Raw genomic sequence first — 17,655 nt, 5'->3', positions numbered from 1 at the left:
AACTGTTTCATGGAATTGATAGATTTAGAGAACACAACAGGAGAGATTATTCTTGACTTAGCCTGAAGTAACACACAGGATTTAGTTGCATGCGTGTGATGTGTGTATAGGAAATTCGGAGGCTTAAGATGCAATTTCAAGAGCAAATAACTAAAGATATAAAAACAAGAAAGTATATCAGAAGTAGAAATCCTGGCAAACAACTGGACGAAGTGGGTATTCACCCACGAAAGCTCATGCTCCAAAACGTCTGTTAGTCTATAAGGTGCCACAGGATTCTTTGCTGCTTTAACTGGATGCTGGACCACCATGGGATAGATAAAGGAAGCAATTAAGGAATAGAAGGATAATGCTGGAAAACTAAATTATTTCCTTGCAATTGTCAAAAAAAATAGTAGGTTGGGATAGGAATCTCATCAAAATTGTTTGATGAAGACAACAATAATAATGAGGCAGTAACAGAGATTGAGGTGTCAGAAGAAGAGGTTCTGGAAATAGTTAAACTAAAAAGCAATAAGTCACCTGATCCAGATGATACATCCAAGAGTTCTGAAGGAAATCAAGAATGAAGTGTAAAAGCAGCAAAGAGTCCTGTGGCACCTTATAGACTAACAGACATATTGGAGTATGAGCTTTCGTGGGTGAATACCCACTTCGTCAGATGCATCGGATGAATAAAAGTGACTGACTTAGTAGCAAAAACAGGGCATCAGCTACTATGACAGATGACTGAAGATTAGCAAATGTTGTACCTATATTTTAAGAAGGCACTAGGGATGATCCAGAAAATTACAGACCAATAAATCTTACTTCTGTACCTGGTAAGTTGGTTGCAACAATAATTTAAAATAGAATTAAAAGACACCCTGAAGATCATGACATGACACGGTCTAACCAGCATGTCTTCCGCAAAGAAAAATCATATTTCACTAATCCATTGGCATTCTTTGAGCAGTCTTATAAAACAGAGACAAGGCTGGCAAAGTGGTATCTTTTATTGGCCAAGTTTCAGCTGGTGAGAGAGAAGCTTTTGAGTTTACACAGCGCTCTTGTTCAGGTCTGGGAAAGGTTTTCTGTCACAACTAACTACAAGGTGGATCAGATTGTTTAGCATAAGAAGTTAATATGTTTGAATGGTCTCTTACATGCGAAGCGGGCTGTTTACACCTCACACGTCTGTCACAAAATGTGGAATCTCATATCCAGTGCACTAAATGCCTCAATAACTATGTGGGTGAAACGAGACAATCAAAATGCTCTCGAATTAACTCAAACAGAAAATAAGACAAAAACGCTATCACCCATAGGCAAACACTTTTCACAAATGATCACTCTCTATCTGATATATCTGTCCTCATTCTCAAAGGAAACCTGCACAACCCCTTTGAAAGATGAGCCTTAACAATAATACTGGATTTATGGCTCAGTACAACATTTTATAACCCACTTAACTCTCTGTTCTCCTAGGCTGCATAAGTATAAACTGCTTGCTAACATATTGTAAGAGACCATTCAACGTGAATTCCTTATGCTAAACAAGCTGTTCAACCTTGTACAGTAGAACCTCAAAGTTACAAACACCTTGGGAAGGGAGGTTGTTCGTAACTCTGAACAAAACATTATGATTGCTCTTTCAAAAGTTTACAACTGAACATTGACTTAATACAGCTTTGAAAATTTACTATGCATTAGAAAAATGCCGCTTTTAACCATTTTATTTTAAAGAAAAACAAGTACAGAAACTGTTTCCTTATCTTACCAAATCTTTTTTTAAAACTTTCTCCTTCGTTTTTAGTCATTCCTGTTCATCACAGTACTGTATTTGCTTTTAGTTTTTTGTGCACCTCTGCAGCTGCCTGATTGCTTACCTCCAGTTCTAAATGAGGTGTGTAGTTGATCAGTCAGTTCATAACTCTGGTGTTTATAACTGAGATTCTACTGTATTTAGCTGTGACACTGAGTACCTTTCCCAGACATGAAGAACGCTGTATAACTCGAAAGCTTGTCTCTTTCACCAGCAGAGGTTGGTCCAATAAAAGATATTACCTTACCCACTTTGTCTCTCTAATAATAGATCAGAAACTTAAGAAAGTTTTAATTGCTATAATTTTGGGAGGGTTCATTAAAAGCTTTTATCTATATATTTTTATATATAAATAAAATAGCCTCTGCAGAAAAGTTTTACATGTATAAGACAGCTCAATGCATATTTTATATTATATATATATATAATGAATTCATAGTTCTGAAGGTGATTTATAGTTTTATATGGCAGTTGACTAAGACAGAAAAAAATGGATGCAAATTTCAGGAGAAATCTAAAGAGCAAGACTCATTAACAAAAATAAACAGTTCTTTACTCCACCAATTACAGTTTGAGTATTTCACATAGGAAGAAACTGAGATGAGATGAAGAAAGATCTTAGGTGAAGAAAGGATATTGGGAGTCACAACTGTTAGAACTTTAGGGGGTGGGGGGGTTGGGGTTTTTTTGGCCTTTACTGCAAGTTTCATAGTGCTTTAACTGTATACCTTGTCACACAATCACCATAGTTAGTGCCACATTCTAGGATTTTCACTCACCCAATAAGACATGTAAATTGTAATTTCTGCCCAGAGACACAAGAGTGGTTAATGGTATCAATGTGACTTTTTTTTGGTTAAGTTTTAATTGCTATAATTTTGGGAGGGTTCTCCACAATTTTAAAAGATAAACTTTCTTCTGCATTCCCAGTGCTCACATGCATAGATGGGACCCCACTGTTCCATATCCTTGTTTTATGAATACATAACAATGGTTGTTTCAGGAACATGATATAACAGACTAGGAGTACTGTGGCAGTGAATGAATGCATTGAAGGGTTCATCATATTGATATATTGCCCACCTAACTAGAGATTTTTTCCCTGGAGGACAAAGATATTAAATTAAAAAATGCAAGATGAACACCAAGTTACGAAAGCCTACTAAAAATTCCAGCTTTAAATGTAATCACATTCTATGGCCAAGATTGTCTCCCTACATAATTTCAAAATCACAAGCTTGTGCAATCTACATATCTGTCTAGTCTCTACCAACTTACTGATCTGTCCACCTAAGGCTTCAGTTTTTTTTTCACAATATAATGCAAAACTCTGGATTGAACCCAATAAAATAAAATACTCCACCATGATATAGTCAGTGATATATTTCACTGCCTAGACACAACTAAAATGCATTTTTAAATTATTTCAGTGTTATGTAATCAAAAATAAGGACACAATATGTTACAATATCCACAACAGATAGTATTTCCAAATTATAGGTGCCAAAATCTACAATCCACAGCACTGTATTTTATATTCAATAAGCCAAAGAAGAAGATTTTAACTGCTGTTGTAGATTTAAAAAAAAATCTATATTTTCCCTTAAAAGATTTTCTAAATAAAGAGAAAAAATGGTTTTTAAAAGGTCATTCAAACTTCTGAAAGTTTAGCTAAGTAAAAAGGTGGTTCAAACCCTGGAACTGGAATAAATCAGTACTTCAAGCGTCAGAATTACAGTTCCTTACCAGCAGTCTATTTTAATTATTGTTGACTAGTACCACTAATATTAATTGCTCATTTTCATGTCTTTTAAATTCACTTAAAAAAGTTAAAAGTCCCTGTCCGATAGCAGTGTTCTTATTTCAAGGATCAACGAACACTGAAGTTGTCAGTTCTCACTCAAATTACTATGTGTACCATTGTCATCTGACTCATGTCCGGTCTTCTCTTATACCACATGTGTAGGGTTTGAATTAGCAATTCATCAAGACAAAAAAATTTTTAGAAACCATCCTAGGATCAATCAATAAGCTCATATAAACTTAAGAGCTTCTCTTTAGTTAATTTTTTAAAACAGCTTTATACTAGACACACAGCACTAGCTCTTTATAGGAGGCACAAGATAGTTACACAGTAATACACCTCATGGCACAACAGCACTGTTTATTTACATACACGGTAAATTAAAGATATCAGGGGGAGCTGGGCAGGGCTGGGTGTTAACAAGCTTGATGTTGTCCACAAAGAATAAATATGTAGCAGCACTTTATGATAGATGATGTACTATCTTTGCAAGGTATTTTCAGTTTCAAAGTAGAAAAAGGTTTCCTGAATGTTTAAATTTAAACACTTGTATTACATCTCATCAAGTTTACCTTCATTTGTTTAATTACAGGTATGTAATACTAAGAAAGATGACCACTGTGGGCATTGACAGTATCTTGATTGAAACAAATCAAAATTTATTTATTTACTGAAAGAAAACAAATATCACTTATGCAGAAAAGTGTTCCTTTTGAAGCTTAGCAATGAACCAGTTAACATTACATTTTCAAAAAATACAATGAGAATTTGAACTCATTTCGCCTTTGGAGCACTAAACAATATTAAAAGCAGCATATCAATCACAGAACACGTAAACAACATAAGAATCATTTTAAAGCAACAAACTGGAAGCTACTGGTTAGAAATTATCATTTACTGTTTTAAATTATGAGAATTAAGAGCTTTATTTTGAAAAAGTAAAAAAAAAATTGAGATAGTTATGGCAGCTGATGAACCAAAGAGATTGAAAAATTGATATTATATTGTCATAACATGAACAGCACTAAATATCTGTTTCTCCCACCCTTAAGTTGGCAGGCAAAACCTCTGACACATTTTTATTTTATTTTATTTACCTCTTCTCCGCCCATAGCTCCTGGCTGCATGTAAACACAGAAGAGAATTGTTGGTACTTTTATCATAGAACAGAAATTAGATTTAGATTCAGAAATAAGGAAAATGCAGATTTTTTTTTATGTTTTTCCCCTTGCACTCTCCCCCCGTTTTTTTTGAGAATTTAGTTCAGACATTTCAAAGAACCCTAAAAAAAATCTTTAAGACATAGTCAAGACAAAGTTCTATGCACATTTGCCATGCAATATTATTCCAGATAGCACAGAATATTAAAATTATGACGCCACACAAATCCTTCATAGGTGTTGGAAGAGGTGATGCATACAAGCTATAGTAATTCTAATTAAAGGGAGTAATTATGCAGGAAAAAACATTTATAGTTTTGAAAATCTATATTTAAACATCAAGGAATTTAATTAGCCATTCTACAAAAGTGATATACATTCAATAATTAGTAGATCATTCAAACCCGTTCATGTTGATTTGAATGTCTACAATATACAACTTGAATTTTTTATGAATAAATCCCAAAAATTATAAAACTGTTTATGTTCTGATATCTGCATACTGCAAAGTGAAGTCGCACACACAGTATATGATATAAACTGAAATAGCTAGATGCATTTAAATTTGCTTTCTGAAATTTTAATGCATCATAGAATAGTTTGGAGCATTGTATTTTGAAACTACACTGAGAACTCATTCCAACAGAACATATCTGTGCCTTTCCAAAATATTTACAATGCAGATGGCCATGGATTACAAATTTTCCTTCCATGGGAAGAAAGGTCAATCTGTAATAAAAGCCAAAAAACTCTAGGTATATGGTAGACAATTGCTCTGCCACTTCTGTTTGGTATTGTGGGCAGGGTGGAGGGTATTCATGTGAAGTACATAATGGGGAGTGCTCCTAATACGATTCATTATCTGTAATTGCATAGTTGGGGGTTGTTTAGGCCTGGAACTGGAAATTCCTGGTGCAACATTTGGTGGGAAGATGGACTAGCACTAGGTCTAGCCGCATACTGACTCGACCAATTCTTTAAGGTAAGAGTTGAAGGGGAGAGAGCTGGTCTGAGGGGAAATTCAAGGTCATCATCCCAATGGAGGAGAGCCACATCATTCCTTTGATAGCAGATTTTTTGGCTGATGGGAAGGGGGTCATCTTCAAACTACATATACCATTTCTTCATCTCTTTGAATGAATTTAGAACAAAAAATAGCCAAAATACCAAAGTATAAATGATATTGTAGGATCCACGTAAAAAATGAAAGACAGTTGGTTATGCTTACTGTTAACATTTAGGCTGCCTCTATACCGGGGTGGGCAAACTTTCTGGCCTCAGGGCCACACTGGGGTTGCAAAACTGTATGGAGGGCTGGGTAGGGAAGGCTGTGCCTCCCCAAACAGCCCTCTCCCACTTCCTGCCCCCTGACTGCCCCCCTCAGAACCTCTGACCCATCCAACCCCCCCGCTCCTTGTCCCCTAACCGCCCCCTCCCAGTATCCCCGCCCATAACCGACCCCCAGGACCCCACCCCCTATCCAACCTCCCTGCTCTCAGCCAGCCACCCCTTGACAGGCCCCCTGGGACCTCATGCCTATCCAACCCCCCCGTTCTCCATCCCCTGAACACCACCCCCCACAGAACCTCTGCCCCATCCAACCGACCCCTGCTCCCTGTCCCCTGACTGCCCCCAGGACCTCCCACCAGCCCCTGGCCTCAGCCCCCTTACCATGCTGCTCAGAGCAGCATATCTGGGAGCTGCGTCACCAGGCCAGAGCTAGACATGCTGCCACTCTGCTCAGCAGGAGCTCACAGCCCCGCCACCCAGAGCGCTGCCCCCGTGCTGGTGTGGCTGTGGGGGAGGGGCTGGGAGCGCAAGGGCTGGGCAGGAACATCCCGCGGGCTGGATGTGGCCTGTGGGCCACAGTTTGCACACCTCTGCTCTATACTATGAGCAAAGTTTAGAGCATGGTGATAAAAATCCACCTGAGTCTTTTCTAAACTTACGAATCCATCATTGCTATTGCTTAAATACAGTTATGCTGCACAAGTGGTGATTTATGGGTTCCAGTTTTCATATTGATGAATCACTCACAGTTAAAACCTTTGCTGCTGGAGAAAGTTTTCTGCAAGGCTGGGTAGCAAAGCATATAATGGGTTGTATTTTTCCCAATAGCAAAAGTTTCTTTTTTAAATTGCAAAAGTTAGGATGTACAACCAATTACAAATGTAGCAAAAACAAACAACTGCTCAAATCCCCTTCAACCAGCAAGATATTAATTTTTTATGACTGAATTTTGCATTTGTTTGTCTTTTACCCTAATGTTAAATTAGACTTTTTGGAGATTTTGCTTGTTCCCCTCCTCAGCTTTTGGGACATTTACAATCACGTTCCTGCAAATTGTCCCACTAGCAGAATGAGAGTAACAGTCCCTGGCCAGGCAGACAAAATATATATTTGTGAGATCATAATGGAAAACAGGTTTCATTAGACTTCAAAAATTGTAACAGCTATACAATGAGCATGCTCACAACTGATTTTCACTTATTCCTTTCAAACACGAAACCACCTTCCTCAAAAAGTACTTTACCCACAAAATAAGTTGAGAATTTTTTGGTTCATCCCTTTAAGTTATTAGTGAGTAAAAATACCAAAAACATGAGTGATTTTCCTTGTATTTTCCTCCCCCTCCCTGCCATTCCATACTTTATTGCCACTTCAAAGGAAAAAAATATCATGGAGCTATATGTGTGTGGAAACTGGGTTATAATGGAACACAATCTAGACAATTATACCATTACTATCAAGAATGCCACAATTATGAATGCAATTGAAATTTATACTTAATTATTAATACATGTTTTCATTTCAGACTGTTTATTTTCCTCCCTCCAAGTACTTAAGAGTACCAGGCTACTGAACTAGAATTGCTTAATTTCTAATTTCCTCTATTGTCTCATCTAGACCACGGTCCAACATTACATTCCTTACACAAGCAACATCAATAAGTGGGCAAGTCTCAACAAGCAAAATGGGTGCATTTTTCCAGTCATGATAACTTGATGTGTTTGAAAAGCACTGTTAAGATGCTGGCTAACACCTCAGAAGTGGTGTTAGCTCACCACCTGTAGCCTTAAGCTAACCTATTTGAAAGACACCCCCTCTCTTGTCAGGTTATGAAGTGCTGCTACACTAGCCTTACTAGTGTTGCTCTCTTATTTATTTACACATTTACTATATGGGAAGGTAGATGTCATATTTATACCATTAAAAACATGAAAATACTAAGAGAGAGAGAGAAAAAGAGTCAAGTTTTCTGACTAACAAAATGCATAAAGAAAAAATGAAAAGACAAACTGAGGAGCTACACTGCATATAAATTGGTATTCAAAATGTTGTTTAATTGTTTAGTGTTATGGAAAATAAACTGAATGACAACAAAATGATGATAAAATAATCTTCATGTGTGCAAGTGAGTGTTACAGTAAAGAGCTTTTCAAGTATCATATTAAAATAACCCAAAAATAAATGTGTCCTTTTACAAGATATAAAATACTCCCAAACTAATTGGTCTAAAATAATCTGAACAGAACTTGATGCTGCCATGCAAAAAATTATTCACACAAACATCACAGAAAGTGGATTATGATATTAAGGAACTCATGGGTTACTAATATAAACAATTAAAATTAAGCTATAAAAGAAAATGCAGCAGGCGAGTGCTTATCTAGCTGGGACAGCTGACTGAGGCCAGAAATGGGTAAAACAAACACTGAAATGCTATGGTAATACAAACATGATTAAAATCAACCCTGAAGGGCTTGGGTTTTTTTTTAAATCCCAAATTAATAAAATCACAACACACAATAGATTTAAACAGAAAACCATATGCATTTTTCCCATTTAACCAGTAAAAGAAAGAAAGACCACCAATTTCCTCATTTTAGAAAACATAGTTGTGATAAAAGTTGGTCATAAAATATAAACATTCATTTGAAAATTCCTTTGGACAATTCTATCACATTTATATTCAAGCTGATTTTTAAAAAGCGCTAAAATGTCATTAGACCAGGGAATTTGAGAGTCAAAATGTACTTTTTATATTTCATTCAGCAATGTCACTGTTACACATGATACAAAACAAGAATGTGCAATTTGTGAATTATATCATACCCTGCCTTGTTTACAGCACAAAGTCCAGGCCATTGCAGACTTAGCTAGAAGGAATAGTTCAGTTAGCTGAAATCCATACTACCAGACTAATACTAAGTGTGACTCACCAAATCTGAATGCAGAGAGCTTCCAACAGGCTTTGCCCAAAATGTAGTTTACTAACACTAATAGAGAGAAAACACTTCAAAGCTAAACAGTTTTGAAATTATTGCTGTGGGAAGGCAGCAATGCATCAACAGGAAAATGAAAGAATCATATACTTACTGTAATAAAAAAGAAGATCACAAGTACATTTCTGTGCAGTTATTACTGCTTATGAAATTAGAAAAAACACTATGGTGGAAGTGCCAAGAGACTTTAGCCACCAGAGAATGACAACCACTCCCCCAAAATGCACAGCCGTGGTCCCAAATATGGTGCCCTATTTTCATAAACCATATTATGAATAGCTTCAACATGCAAATGAAAGACAAGTGGCAGTCTCAGATACACTGCAAATGAGACAGCCTGCAATATGAACAGTATAATCCAGGAGCACCATATTTTAGTGATGTAATAAAAAGTTTTCAAAATTTACTTAATAAATATGCAACTGAAATAACATTAGCAATTATTTTCCCAATAGGAGGTATCCCCTACGTAAACAATTAGTGTGGACACTATTGTCCTGTTTATATCTTATTGGCTGGACATCAGAGATTTAATAGCTATTATAAAGTGTAATTTATATATACACATACAAGCACAGCATGATTAAAATTTTGCTGTTTTGAGAAGTGAAGAGTCTATTTACCAAGAATTGTACTGGCACGACTCACCCATGGCAAACAGTAAGGATGTTATACAAATGCAAAACCATAATTGGAGGTTTATTTCTCACTTATGCAATTCCCTGACCTTTTGTGGTGTATGATTCGCATAATGACAGCAGAGTTATTTCTCAGGTGTCTGGCCAGTGTGCAAATCCCTGAATTCTGATGGACAACTTGGAGTCAAGAGAGCTGCATAAATATTGTATAGCAATTATGCCGATCTAGGTATTCTAAAAAGTTACTTCATATTCATGTTCCCACAACAAACATGGCCACTTCAACTTCTGACTCCCTTCCTGAGCCCACCACTTCACCTACCTCTAGAAATCAATATAAACGTAATTGAACAAGGAATTGCTTGTATGATAAGGAAGTCGGAGAGAGGAAGTTGAGGATTCTAAGCCTTCTTTAAGCACACAAAGGAGCATGGTCATGAGGAGACTCTGGTAAAATGGGAAAGGGATTATAGATGGGAAGTTGAGTTGAGAGCAATTGATAATATGAGAAGAATTTAAAAGTAGAAAAGTCGTACATGACTGAGAGGACCAAAAGCACATTTCCAGTACAATAAAGTGCTTCCTGTTCACTTGGTAATCATATACTGCATAAACTAACTCCTTGAAAAGAAACACGAGCATACTGTAGCAGAAGGGGAAACCAGCACTTTTTCAAGCCATACACAGCGTGTTGTAGGAAAATAGAAAAAGGTAAACACTAAGAGTAAGTGAGTGAGTCTGGAGGATGATGTAATTAGTAAAGCCAAAATAACAAAATGCAGGGCAGAGGATTCTGACAGTGTAGTAATAATAAATAAGGTAAGTCTTGGAACTGTGGCTAGGGAATAAGCATTGAGAGAGATCTTAAAAAGGGAGCAGGGACTATTTTAATTAGGCTAGAGAATGGAAATAAGAGCTGATTTATTAATAGTAGTCTAAAGAATCAAAGTTATTAATATAACCCAATCACTATCCAATATTAAACAGTTTTTAACAAGGTTTGGAACACAGAGATGTCAGCTTTAGTACCATGGCAAACACCCCATTAAAAAAAATCCTTTTAACCTTTTATAAAAGATAAAAGAACAGAAAGAAAAAACAGTTAAAGCATTTTAAATGTGAAGTATTAAATAAGGCATTCTTTTTAACATCTTTTGTTCCCTTTTGCTTTAGCTGGAGAGAATTTTGGAGGGGAAAAACCCTTGTTTTACAGTCTTTTGTGGTATCAATGATGGTAATAACTGCTTTTAACGGGGAAATGAAGGTAGTTGACATGGGCTGGAGTGGTCATAATCTTAACATAGTACTTTCTATTTCAATTAATTTAGTCTTTTTGTTGTCTTCTTGCATCTTTTTAAAACAATTCTATATAACAGGACATTGTGACTATTTATCAACTTTCACTCACTTTTTATGGTTAAGCTTACAATTAGGGTATATTTGTAGGCCCAGTTATCACAACATAATGCACAATAATGCAGATGCCAAAAGATAAATACAACCTGTTCTGAAAGCAAGAAGGTAGGAAAGTGTAGAGGTGTGGGGGAGGGAAATGTCCCATATTTAAGTCTGAAACATGGTCATGTTAGTTGGATGACATGTAACAAGAGACAGCAGAAGACATTTCACATTATATTAACTACCTGCCAACATGAAACTGCTTTGTGTTAAACTCAGTAATTACTATAGTACTGTCCATAATGTCAGACTCAGAAACCTTTAGTCTCAGATTTCAGAATATGGTCATTATCACTAACTGTGATGTCATATATAGATGATACAATTAAGGTATTTGGATAATGTACTAACTGTAAATGCTATATCCTTCACAGTATGAACATGTTTTGATGACTTTAATGGAGCTTCTTTTGAAGTAATTCAATAATTTTGCTAACCATGTTTATTTCTTAAAAAAAAGCAGTTAATTAAGAGCAGTTCAGTACGTCTGACTCTGCATGGGTTACTATCTTTACTGTCACCATTACTGTCTCTCAGAAAGAAAAAGGATGGGCATGAAGACCAATTATCCTCTTACATGGAGTAGAGAAGTTTGTGTTCATGACAGGTGCCAGTTTGGAAGCTCTGGAGAAAGAAATTCTCTATACAGAGCATCTCTACATTGTCCTGCCAACATGCCTCATCTAAGCCTGAAGAGGTCACTTCTATATTCAAGTTTGTATTTCACTCTTCATTCCCAATCAATCCTTGATGTGTCCACTGGAACTGCCAATAACAGTGCTAACTAATGTTAATTGTGGGGACACTTTTCGGTATGCTAAAAGGAAATGGACTGCGACCCACTCATTTCACAGAGGTCTCTGAACAGCTACTAAATGGCAACAGCTTTCTGCCAGCCAAGGATGCATTTTTACTAAATCTATATTCCTTTGCCAATATTGAGCTGTCCCACTCCACCTGCTGTAACAATAAGACAACCTATACCAAAGTTCAACAGTTCATTCCATGAAATAGTCTGTAAAAAAAATGTCATAAAACAAATGGGATACATGGAGGAAGTGGGAATTATACGTACTATTTCCAAGTGAAAAATTGAATTTATAAAAAGTAAAATCTCACTCCACCCATGTATTTACATTCCAGTAGATTCAAAACAAAAGAATGGTATAAGAAAATACCACCCAAGGACAAATGAGTCAGTATATAGCATAGTAAAGCTGCAAAAAGGCAACTATGTTTATTCTATATAATTTTCTGTGGAACAGCAATTCACCAGACTATTTTCTGCTTTGCTTAAAAACTGGGAGCCTTGTCGTGACTTTTGAACCTTACCTACTTGTCTGTGGCACAATTTCAGTGTGACCTGTAGCCCATAGGATTATTTTGCTAGCTATTATATCCTATTAATCCACTAGCTGGATTAATATGTTTCTTTTTCTGAAAGTAATCCATTTCATTCTTATATTTTATCAGTATTAAGTCATCGGAATTTAGGATGTGTTAAGGCATGTGTTTCTTAATAAGTTTTGCTGAAATGGAAGAAGTCTACCGGCCTGTAACATCTGGTAAAATCTGCTGTATAGTAAAAAGTAGAATTAGTTATGTCAGCATAAAAACTGGCCACCTGTGGCACAGAAAAGAATGGTCCCTGAACTTTGGGGAACCAAAGGAAGGAACTATCCACATCACACCACAGGTTTATCTGGCTTCTACAACCTGTTGGTAACTGCAGGGTACATCACAACTCGAGGTCATCAAGACAGCCTAGATTGGCAGTTTTGGAGTGAGATAATACTTAATATATTTAGAAAATAAGTGTCATTATCCACTAACCTGTAGGAGAAAGGTACCCATACATTTCTTAGGGTACGGAAACAAGATTTGGATAAAGTAGGTTGGACCTGAATTACATAGGTTAGGATCCTATAAAATACCTTGTAAGAGTTAAGTTAGTGAGTTCTTTTCTTAAACCTTCTTCTTGTAGCTGCTTTGGAGTTAGTTCTTTTCTTCTTCTATCTAGTCTGTCTTCTATCACGCTATCAGCTCAGCTTGTGCAGTATAGTAAAACTACTCAACATTCCTAACCATTGGGAAAGCCAGCACCATCATGTAATTAGGTATGCCAGGAGTGAGGCTGGCCCTTCACCTCCTATTACTAGGTCTTCAAGGAAGGGTGTGAGTATGTTAGGTTAAGGTTCTTATAATAGAAATGTTACCACCGGAAGTTTTGTAATTCTTTTACTGTCTTGCAGTTATAAGTTTCATTGCACTTCTTATTTTTATGTTAATGTCAATAAAGATTTTATCAATCTGGTATTGTCTTCAATGTACGCATTCTTGACAAGCACCCTGAGAGTCCTCTCTCGATATAGAACTCTGAGTTCTTGAACTCTGTAGTCTGAATTGGATATGAACCTATAAATCTTCTTGTCCGGATGTGAACAGTGGCAAGCCATAAAATTTAATCCATCAAATTCAGGTCAACAATGCCAAAATATGTCTTTATTCATTCATTCCCTATACACAGGGACTGTTCCTCCCTAGCCACACACCCCCATCAATGCCAATAAAACATCCTTTAAAACATGAAAGGGAAGAACTTGAAGAACACAGGGCTTTTAAAACCTTACACTTTTGCAAGGTAAACTGAATGTTTTAACAATGTGTGACAAATTTCCAGGGCCAGTTTTGAAAGGTCGCTATTTGGTTAAGCAAATCTAGGATGAAGACAAGTAGAATGTATTGACAATATTGCATTAAGGCTATCCATTTGTTTCCATGAAGCGAAAAAGGAAGAAACCTGAAGCACTGATGAAAAAAAAGTTTCAAGGACTGCTATTTCCCCACATATCTACTTACAAAATCTACAACTGGCATGAAATTGCATTTGAAAGCCTATCATATTGCATGTGTACAAGAAGGTAGAGTAACAATTTCTATGGGAATTGCTGAATATCCTGTCTTTTGGATGTTTTAAAAAAACCAAAACATTTATTTAAACCTTATTTCTTTTTATGATACATTTGGTCTCAAGAATTAGCCGCACCATTTCAACAGTAACATATCTTAAGAACACTGAACTGGAACATTAGAAGTTATAATGAAAGCATCTGTAAAGACTTAAGCCTGGACTACACACAATTTTTGAATATAGTGTAACTATATTGGTTAGAGATTATTTTTACACCATTATAGTTATACAAGTACAAAACAAATCCTAGTGTGGATGAAGTTATCCTGTTATAGAAGTGCCTTTTATCAGTATAGCTTTTATTCCCTATTCCTGTTGGCAGAGAGAACCCAGAACTCTTGACACACAACCGTGAGCTTTAATCTGTAGCACCCATTGTCTCCTTTTGAAGTTGTATAATGTATTTATTAAGGGCCAATACAGCTACCAATATCATGTTGAGGAATACACTTTTCTTCAAAGATACTTGTCTTAATGGATTCCTACTCTTGGGAGACAACAAAGCAGAGATCTTGCCAAAACACAAAACCAGAATAGAAAAATATGCTTAGAATAGTACACAGCAACAACTTTTCACATTTTACACTCAGACACACGTGTTTACAGGAATAAGATATTTCCCAAAAGCATGTCATAGTGGGCAAAGGAAATCAAAGAGCATCCCAAAATAAATTGAACTCTAACAATGTGGAAAGTCTGGGCACTCAATAGACTGAAAATAGTTGGAGAAAGTAGGGGGTTGAATATTTTGGTTTTTAAAAAAGAAAGACCAATTAGCCAATTACAATTTTGTCTCTGGAGAATGCACTTAATAGTGCTTGGTAAACATATGCTGAAAAGACCATTTACTCTGCAAATCTCCTGAATTGACACAAAATGGGCATCGGCATGATCTTCAAGAGCCAAGCTTTCCAGTCAGTAGCAGTGAGAAATGAAAAATAGTCTTCTAGACATGGTACTCTTTAAGAAGTTAGTCAATTAGCACCAAGTGAAACAAATCTGAGTAAGCTCCCTTAGAAGTTTAGTCAACTGCAGTTAAAAGCCTAAAGCTTTAGAATATGAGAGGAAGGGCTTCCTCAGGATGGGCATGCATACAGCTCTGATTAGTTGCACTGGGACTCCATAGCCACCTTTGGAAACACCTTAAGATAAGTCTGTAGCAAATTAATTTTGACAAATTTACTGTAAAGTCATTAAGTCACTAAAGACTGAAACAAGCTGAAGACACAGCCACCAAGAAAATCATCTTCTATGTACGAAACTTAAATTCACATACCCAGTAGATCAAAGGGAGCTTTAAGCAGCTTAGTTATGTCCACATTAATAGTTTGTAACATGAGATACTCTTTGGAGGAGGTTTTCAAATGCATTAAACTCGGTTATGACCCTGATCACATGGGTCTATAGAGAAGCTGGTCTACTTTCACTATGTGCATGGTACAGATGCCAGATTAATTTGTTGAGAAGTTGTCTTTAAGCCAGATTTGAACAAAAAAGGTCACCAGTCTGTGTGAGATATGTAAAAAGATCTACAACCACAAATTGTATGTGTCCTTCTGGAAGACTCCTAATAGAAACAAAAGGAACATGACACACCTACTTAAAAATAGTATCCATCTGGACTTCTACCAACTTTCCCTTCTACTGGCAAGGAAAGAAATCTTCAGCTGAGATGTAGCTGGGCACTCTGGTTCTCTGATCAGATGGCTTAAGCAGAATCATACTTTTCAAAAGCTATACAATTATAGGACAGTTTTTAAATTCTGTACTTTATAGAATTGGTTGGTATGCCTTGCTGGGGGATTTGGCCAATTAGAATACTGTAAAACTAATAGTTAAATTCTATAAAACAAGCTGGACTGTGGAAACAGTCTCAACTATTAAGCACATTCCTGTTACTGTTAAGCATGGGGAATTTCCTCATTGCAGACCTAAACTTCCACATAGTTTTATCCTAAGACTTTTTTATCCAAAATGGAAAATTTATTCTGAATTACCACCATCTTTTCATCTCTTGAAATTTCTTGTCTGATCTTTTCCTTTTAGAGTATGTCTACAGTGCAATAAAAGACATGATACACCAAGTCTCAGAGCCAGGTCAGCTGACTCGGGCTTGTGGGGCCCAGGCAGCAGGGTTATAAAATTGCACTGTAGACATTTGGGCTCAGGCTGGAGCCACTGTAATTTTTACAGTCCCACATCCTCTGCCCTGAGAGCCTGAATCAGCTGACCCAGGCCAACTGCAGCTATGCTGTGAGGCCTTTATTGCAGTGTAGACATACCCTTAAGATTAGGGCAGGGATCGTGTCTACATCTTGTATAGCACAAACACATTTTCTGATAAACAGTAACAATGATATTTCAAAAGGAATGAAATCCATACTACTGATGGGTGATGAAGCCAGAAGTTAATTTGTTCATGTCATCCCAAATTCAAGCAAATATAAAACCACAACATCTAGTATTCATACTGCAACATGTTTTACAAAAGACCTATTTTAAAGCATTTTAAGAAAGTTAAAAATACTCTCTTGTTCTCTTAATTATTGGGATCAATTTTCAACCCCCCCATTTCATGGGAAATACAACCTAGCTGGAGCTACTATAAGGTAGCTGCATAACTGGTAAGAAAACCATTCCCCAGAGAGTAATCATCAGTGATTCACAGTCAAGCTGAAAGAGCATATCAAGTGGGGTCCTGCAGGAATCAGTTTCTGGGTCTGATTCTGTTCAATATCTTCATCAATGATTTAGATAATGGCATAGAGAGTACACTTATCAAGCGTGTGGATAATACCAAACTAGAAGGGTTTACAAGTGCTTTAGAGGATAGGATTCAAATTCAAAATGATCTGGACAAACTGGAGAAGTGGTCTGAAGTAAATACAAATGCAAAGTACTCCACTCACGAAGGAACAATCAGCTGCACACACAAAAAGTGGAAAATGACTGCCTAGGAAGGAGTACTGCGGAAAGGGATTTGGGGGTCATAGCAGATCACAAGCTAAATATGAGTCAGTCTAACACTGTTGCAAAAAAAGCAAACAATTCTGGGATGTATTAGCAGGAGTGTTGTAAGCAAGACACTAGTAGTAATTCTTCCGCTCTCCTCCATGCTGATTAGGCCTCAACTGAAGTATTGTGTCCAGTTCTGGGTGCCACATTTCAGGAAAGATGTGGGCAAACTGGAGAAAATCCAGAGAAGAGCAATAAAAATGATTCAAGGTCTAGAACAGATGACCTATGAGGGAAAATTGAAAAAAACTGGGTTTTAGTCTGGAGAAAAGACGACTCGGGGAGGGGCGGGGAGAACGAACGACACACAAGAGTTTTCATGTACATAAAAGGTTGTTACAAGAAGGAGGGAGAAAAAATGTTCTCTTTAACCTGTAAAGACAGAACAAGAAGCAATGGGCTTAAATTGTAGCAAGGGTGGCTTAGGCTAGACATCAGGAAAAATGTCCTGTCCGAGTAATTAAGCACTAGAATAAATTGCCTAGGAAGGTTGTGGAATCTCCATCATTGGAGATCTTT

General features: G+C 36.7%; 1 protein-coding gene across 7 annotated transcripts in view; it reads right to left on the bottom strand.

Annotated features, from left to right (window-relative positions):
• CPEB3 (cytoplasmic polyadenylation element binding protein 3) overlaps positions 1–17,655 on the bottom strand; it is a 185,309-nt gene that overhangs the window by 60,754 nt on the left and 106,900 nt on the right. For 5 of the 7 annotated variants that reach the window (XM_050959428.1, XM_050959433.1, XM_050959430.1 and 2 more), the window contains exon 5: positions 4,706–4,729. The exons of the other annotated variants lie outside the window; for them this stretch is intronic. In XM_050959428.1, coding sequence (XP_050815385.1) covers positions 4,706–4,729 — 24 coding nt within the window. The remainder of the gene's footprint in view (positions 1–4,705; positions 4,730–17,655) is intronic. 7 annotated transcript variants of the gene reach the window in all.

This window comes from Gopherus flavomarginatus, chromosome 6 (assembly GCF_025201925.1).
Source record: "Gopherus flavomarginatus isolate rGopFla2 chromosome 6, rGopFla2.mat.asm, whole genome shotgun sequence".
Classification (NCBI taxonomy): domain Eukaryota; kingdom Metazoa; phylum Chordata; order Testudines; family Testudinidae; genus Gopherus; species Gopherus flavomarginatus.
The sequence above is the reverse complement of the archived record's forward strand: the minus strand, read 5'-3'. Positions and strand labels throughout refer to the sequence as shown.